At 36.3% G+C, this 7,123-nt stretch overlaps 1 protein-coding gene across 1 annotated transcript; it reads left to right on the top strand.

The window, feature by feature from the left end:
• Window positions 1–5,073: 5,073 nt before the first annotated feature.
• Window positions 5,074–6,027, top strand: LOC116420103 (olfactory receptor 14I1-like). The gene has a single exon (XM_031943671.1). The coding sequence runs from the start codon at window positions 5,074–5,076 to the stop codon at window positions 6,025–6,027; it is 954 nt and encodes a 317-aa protein (XP_031799531.1).
• The last annotated feature ends 1,096 nt before the right edge of the window (window positions 6,028–7,123 follow it).

Below are 7,123 nucleotides of genomic sequence, written 5' to 3'. Positions count from 1 at the left end.
TGAAAATAAAAAGCTTTAAAATTAAAAAAAAATCCATTCCATTCATATACCATAACTTATTCAGCCATTCCCCAATGATGGATACACACTCACTTTCCACTTCCTTGCAACACAAAAAGAGCTGCTACACACATTGTTGTGGCTGATATTTAATGAGATTAAGGGAGAATGGTTTTCACTTTGTTGTTTATGAAAAAGATTGTGCCCTATCTAATTATACTCAAGGGATGGGTCAGAGAATCCATAGAAACCAAGGGCATGGTGATGTTTACCTTGAATACTCTGGTGATTTTGCAACACTTTCTCCCAAAGACACTGGGCAATGTATTTCATAGTTCTATAAAAATCACTCAAAATCTTCATAATGCCTGCAGGTTCAGAGATTTAGATTTTGAGTACCTTTGAATCTGCTGGTAAGAATGGAATGAATTGGTGAGGAAAGAAAGAGTCTCCAGATTATGTGTAGAAATGTTTAATGCGAAGAGAGTGCAATGGACAATGACATCATGTACCAAGAAGTATGCACCTCACAACAAATAACTCAGGTTTTGTCTTTTTCATGATGGCTATGATAATTTTCCTTCGTCACTGGTCAGTTTGTTCAAGTACTTAATGTGTGAAGTCACAATCATGGGAATGATTTCTCAGTAATTCTATTTTGTAGTTTGTATCTTGGTGTGGGTAGTATGGTAGGTTGGAATTAAATAAGACCTTAGTCTGAGTTCTGCCTCTGGCTCTTTCGCAAGTTTGGCTTTTTTCAGAGATGATATCTAATTGTGCCTGTCTATATCATCTGTATGTCCTTATTTATTTGTTTTCTTTTCCTTTTTGACAAGTTTTTTGCAGTCAGGGTGTCTTTACCTTTCTTTGTTTTTTTTTATTATAGCTTTTTATTTACAAAACCTAGGCATGGGTAATTTCTCAACATTGCCCCTTGCAAAGCACCTTCTGTTCAACTTTTCCCCTCCTCCCCCCACCTCCTTCCCTAGATGGCAGGTAGTCCAATACATATTAAATATGTTAAAATCAATATATGTATACAGATTTATACAGTTATCTTGTTGCACAAGGAAGATCGGATCTAGAAAGAAAGTAAAAAAAAAAACCTGAGAAGGAAAAGAAAAATGAAAGCAAACAATAACAGAAAGAGTGGAAATGCTTTGTGGTCCATCCTCGTTTCCCATAGTTCTCTCTCTGGGTGTAGCTTTACCTTTCTTTGTAACACCAATGCTAACCACATAGTCTGGAACAGAGTAATCACTTAACAAAAGCACATGTTAACTTACTGTAACTTGACTATGCATAAGTCTCAGTGTTTCCTTAATAAAACTTGTAACATGTGCATAATATCTTTGTAGTTCACAGAATCAAGTTGAGGCTCATCAGAGATTTTGTACATATCTTGTGAGTATTCAAAATACTAGGGAAACGTGAGCCATAATTGTGGTTTTGTTCTATCGTGATAGACCCTAGTTTTATCTTTCATTAATTGCAAAACTGAAATGCTGATCACAAGGACCTTTTGCTACACTTTGTTTATTTGTAGCTTAACCTTTATGATGGAACACTTCAAAAATTACTAAAGGGTATGGTAGGTATGTGTCAGTTCTAACTTCCTTTGTGTTTCCTCCATTCCCTCATCTTTAACTTAATTTTTGTTGAAGAAAAGATGGATTGGACTTGTGAATACATTCACTGGATGGAGTGCTGAATTTGGAAGCCCAAGACAATTATTTAAATCTGACTTTGTGATTTACAAACTGGAGAATTTCGAGTCAATCACTCAATGTCTCTGTCATTTCTTTGCAAATTAAGCCCTTAGATAATTGAGCTCTAAGCTTCTTTCCAGTTTTGTTTCCATTCCTATCATCATATCTGAAAGAGATATTCAGATAGAGATGATGGACATCACTGAGGTTCTCAGGAATTAACCCTAACCCCAAGTAGTTTCAAAATATATGACCTATAGTAACTTTTTCAGGTAAAAACCACATTTGAATTGCTTGATGTAGATGCTAGATTTCCTAATTTTTTCTGACTGGAAAATGGACAATTAAATGTGCAGGAAATAAAGTAAATATCACTCATTTCTCAATGAAAATTAAAATTTGTAGAGTGTTGACATGACCTGAAACAATTGTGCTTTATCATGTTATCCTTTAAGAATTCTAGGGCTGTGATTTTGGTCTCACTTTTAATTAAGTGAGGGAAAGAGATGCATGAGGCACAATATCTATTTTGTTTTTGTAAGGATGAATGTGTGTGTGTGTGTGTGTGTGTATGTGTGCGCGCGCGCGCGCGCGCATACGGGTACCTCTGCTGCAAGTGAATGCATATAGTTATACCTATAGGGCAGGAGGTGAGATTATGGTTGGTCATTAAATTGGGGGCAGTGAATTTTAGCAATGCTGTTTAAATGATTCAACTGTGAAATTAAATGAAGGGATATTTAGAAGAATAGGGAAAGAATTCTAGTGTTGATTTGGGAGTTAATATTTGAGGAAAATGTTGGGAAAGTAGACAAGGTCTAGACATATGTTTATGAAATGGAATGATAATACATGTTGATCTATCTATCTATCTCTCATCTGTCTATCTATCTAGCTAATGTTTCAATCGCCTTTCTGTCTTCTATCTAATTTATTGATTAGATACATATCCATACATATAAACACACATAAGATTATATACACACTATTTGATGAATACAGAAGTCATATGCATTTATATCTGTAAAACACATTTGTGTTTACATAGATTCATACACATATGTATATTCTGTGTCCTTCTATCAATACTTCTGCTGCTGTAAAGGTAGCAACCATCTATATATGGACAGATAGGATATATATAATGGATAGATATCCATTATTATTATTATTTTTTTTTTTGCTGAGGCATTTGGGGTTAAGTGATTTGCCAAGGATCACACAGCTAGGAAGGCATTAAGTGTTTGAGTCCAGATTTGAGGTCCTCCTGACTTCAGGACTGGTACTCTATCCACTGCACTACTTAGCTGCTCTAATCCATTTATTTCTCTATCAGTTGTCTCTCTATCTCTATCTTCTCCATCATTCCTCTCATGTCTTGTCCATCTGCATTGGTAAACACAGATTTTCTCCATTAGGTGCCTATGGAAATAAAATCATTAATAAAATGCATTAGTAACTCCTTTTCAAAGTAAATTAGTTCATCCTCAGAACAGCTGACCTAGGGAAATAGATTCCTTTTACACAATAAGAAATATTATGCAGAAATTATAGCAATCATAAATGTTGGCTCTGGAAGGGGAAGTGTAGACTATTTTGTCAAAACTGCTAATTTTCTCAATGCTTGACTTGGTGCTAAAAGGGAAACATGAAAAAGTGACAGTGAAATTCTTAGAAAGGGGTAAAATTAACTGTGAAAATTATATTTCTTTTATTCCCAGTTCCATCTTCTATTTTTTGAACCAGATGTCTCTTGTGCTAGCTTCTGCCTAGATTTTCTCTAACTAGAGGAGAGATTCCCTTGGAAGGATAAGGAAAAACCTTCACCTTAGTTATAGAAAAGATTCCAAGTAAGGATAATGGGAATTTATTTAGGTGGGAATTTTTCACCTGATGAACCAAAAGCCTGCTGAAGATGGCCATTCAGTTTGGGAGCAGAAAGGGGACGTCTATTTGTTTGTTTTTTCAGACAGCCATGTTTCTAATGTGGACAGTCTTAGCAAGAAGGAAAAACAACATCTGAGCAGTAATAGGGTGACCAGTTCTTATGTGTAAACTCAGAATCAGAGCTCTTGAAATGCCTGTCAAGCACATGAAAGATGGACTAGAGAGATGAGATTAGCAAAGGGAAGAAACGAACAAATATGAGACTCATTTTGGAAGAGATGGCGTTTCATTGTGTGAGATTCTCTTTTGTTTAAGACTATGACATAAATCTTAAACAATATCTATTGACCATTTGAATTAGGGGACATAGTAACTGAGCAGCTGAAGAGCACTATAAGGAGTGCTGAATCTGAAAACATGAAGATTCAATTTCATGAGTTTAAATTTGACCTCAGATACTTACTTGTTTGTGATCCTGGGCAGGTTTCTTAATCCTCTTTGTCTTATTTTCTTATCTGTTAAATGAATTAGACGAGGAAATGACAAACCACTCCAATATGGGATCATGGAGAGTTGGACAGAAATGAAAATTGACATTAATATCACTATTTTTATTTTTATTTTTCTTTCTGAGGGCATCTGCATTTAGAGTCATAATAATTGGTTTCAGGTTCCAACCTTAGTACCAATGGTCTTAGTTACTTTGTATGAAAAAATTGAATCAGTTTGGGGCTTGTTTGACCATCTTGTGAAACAATATTGTCAATGAAATTATCTCAATTGTATATAAAGTCAGAGTGCTTTGAAGCCAATTTTGTGATTTGGAATATGGAGTAGAAATGATAATCTTTCCCTCAACTTCCCCCCGTCCTGTTCTCTCTCTGTCACTGTCTATGTCTTTCTCTTTCTCAATTTAAGATTTATAGATAGAAATATATATATATACATATATATATAAATGTATAGATATAATAGTATATATCTATAGAGAAAGTAATATACATATATATATATATATATATATATATAGATGTAGGTACAAAAATACAAGAATTTATATATGTATAAATGTATATGTGCATGTGCTCACATATGTGTTTGTATGTGCACCAATACAAAATCCATTTCTACCTTTGGAGGTGATGTTCTCTCTTTTATCTTTGGGGGGGGTTCACTTTCCTAATGTTTATCACGTATAACCTCCTCTGGTCATTCTATAGGACTAATTATTTAAAATTTGGTTCCAGAGCTATTAGAATTAGCCTTGTTGTTTTTTCCTATAAGTTCTGCCTTCCACTGGTTTTGACTTTAAAATATCATGTAATTTTGCTTTAGTTCAAGTTTAATGGGACAGAATAATTTCCAACTTCTAGCTGAATAAGTTTTTTAAAATTCTTTCTTCTCTTCAACAATTTTGAGCCCCCCTGATACTTAAACATTCATTTATTTTCAGTTAAGTTACAGCACAGCAGCAGGGATGGGCAACTTCTCAATCATCACAGAATTCCTCCTCATGGAGTTTTCCAGCTTGCGGGAGCTGCAGATCTTACACGCTGTATTGTTCCTGCTGATTTACCTGGCAGCCGTCCTGGGGAATCTTCTCACATGTGCTGCAATTATCACTGACCCACACCTTCACTGTCCTATGTATTTTTTCCTGAGTAACTTATCCCTTGTAGATATTGGCAACATCTCTGTCACACTTCCTAAATTCATTGTGAATACCTTGTGTGGCGTTCAGTCCCTGTCTATCCTGGGTTGTGCTGCCCAGATGTTCTTCTTTTTTTTTTTTGCAGCCACAGAGTATGCTTTGCTGCTGGCCATGTCCTATGACCGCTTCGTGGCCATCTGCCAGCCCCTCCACTATGGGATCATCATGACTCCAGCACGTTGTCTCCGAGCAGCAGCTGGCTCGTGGCTCAGTGGGCTTCTTTATTCAGCTGTACACACAGGGAACATGTTCCGCCTGCCCTTCTCAGGATCCAATGTGATCCACCAGTTTTTCTGTGACATCACTCATGTCTTGAAAGTCTTGACCTCTGATGTGTTTAATACTGAATTTGTATTACTTATAGCAAGCTTGTGCTGTTTGTCAGGCTGCTTTGCCTTTTTAATTGCCACTTATGCTCGCATCTTCTCCAGGGTGTTAAAGATTCCTTCTGTAGAAGGACGCTACAAGGCCATTTCAACCTGTTCCCCTCAGTTGATAATCCTCATATTATTTCTTGCGTCTGGAATGATTGCAGTCCTCAAGGACTCATCAGACACATCCCCTATCCAAAACCTTTTAACTGCAATGGCCTACACAACACTGCCTCCCCTGCTGAACCCTCTCATCTATAGTCTGAGGAACCAGAAGGTCAAAGCTGCCATGGGTAAGATGATCAGGAGGATGTTTTTTCTCAAGAAACATTCATCCTTGAAAACGTAAAAGCCGGGGCAGCTGGGTGGCCAAGGGATAGAGCACTAGCCCTGAAGTCAGGAGGACCTGAGTTCAAATCTGGTCTCAGACACTTAACACTTCCTAGCTTCTTACTGTGGCTCTGGGCAAGTCACTTAACCCCAAATGCTTCAGCAAAACAACAAAAATTTAAAAAAGAAACAAAAGAAAACTTAAAAACACTGAAGAATATATATTTGGCATATCAAATGTATAAGGTAACCCATGAGGTAGCCTAAAACAGGGAGAGATGTCAACAAAAATAATAGTACCCAAAAAAACAACCCCTTAGCTGAAATGTTTCATGGGACGGTGTGAAAGCATCATTATTTTCCTATAACATAGATCTGGCCTGCAAGTGCTATTGTCTATAGCGGGATTATCTTCATTTCCACCTATTTTCTTTGTGTAACAATGTCCTCAAAGAAATGGATGGAACACAGCCCTGGGCAGTTAGATGAACTTAACCAAAAAGCCATCAGGATGGTTTCTGCCTCTCTCAGTGCCTTAGTCTATTACTTGCCTTCTCATTGTCATTCTTTTGCTTCCACCTATCATGTCCTTCTATGTCTTTGCATGTTGAAGATCTACGTATCATTCAGATATATAACTATATACAGATGCAAATACACACAAATATTTGTACATATACATACACACTCATGTGCATATAGTAGTTCCCTGGAAAATCAAATGCTTTGTTCCTCAGTTTGCTCAATTGTAAAGTGAGAAGATTGGGCTTGATGAGCACCATAGTCCCTCTACCTCTGCTTTAAAATTGTGATTTTTCACAAAGTCTTTACTCATCTTTCAAGCCGCAAGTGATCTTTCATCACATTTAATTTGCTATATTATTTCTTCCTTTAGACTTAGTGCATTTAATTTTCTATCACAACTAGAAGTATAAATGTCCTTTCTTTCCTAGTTAATTCTGTGTTCTTTTTCCAATAGCATACGGTTCAGTCAATTGGAACAAATAATGGCTCCCTTGAAGTCATCTTGTGTATTCTGGCAAAATTTGAAGTTTCAATTATAAAAATATGGAAATCATTTCTTGTGAAAGGGAATTATCTAGTGTTAACTTAAA

The sequence above is a fragment of the Sarcophilus harrisii genome, chromosome 6 (assembly GCF_902635505.1).
Source record: "Sarcophilus harrisii chromosome 6, mSarHar1.11, whole genome shotgun sequence".
NCBI classification, from domain to species: domain Eukaryota; kingdom Metazoa; phylum Chordata; class Mammalia; order Dasyuromorphia; family Dasyuridae; genus Sarcophilus; species Sarcophilus harrisii.
This window is presented reverse-complemented; position numbering and strand designations above follow the sequence as displayed.

Bases quoted from the DNA above. Each gene is read 5' to 3' on its own strand.
- LOC116420103 (XM_031943671.1), top strand. From the start codon at position 5,074: ATGGGCAACTTCTCAATCATCACAGAATTCCTCCTCATGGAGTTTTCC.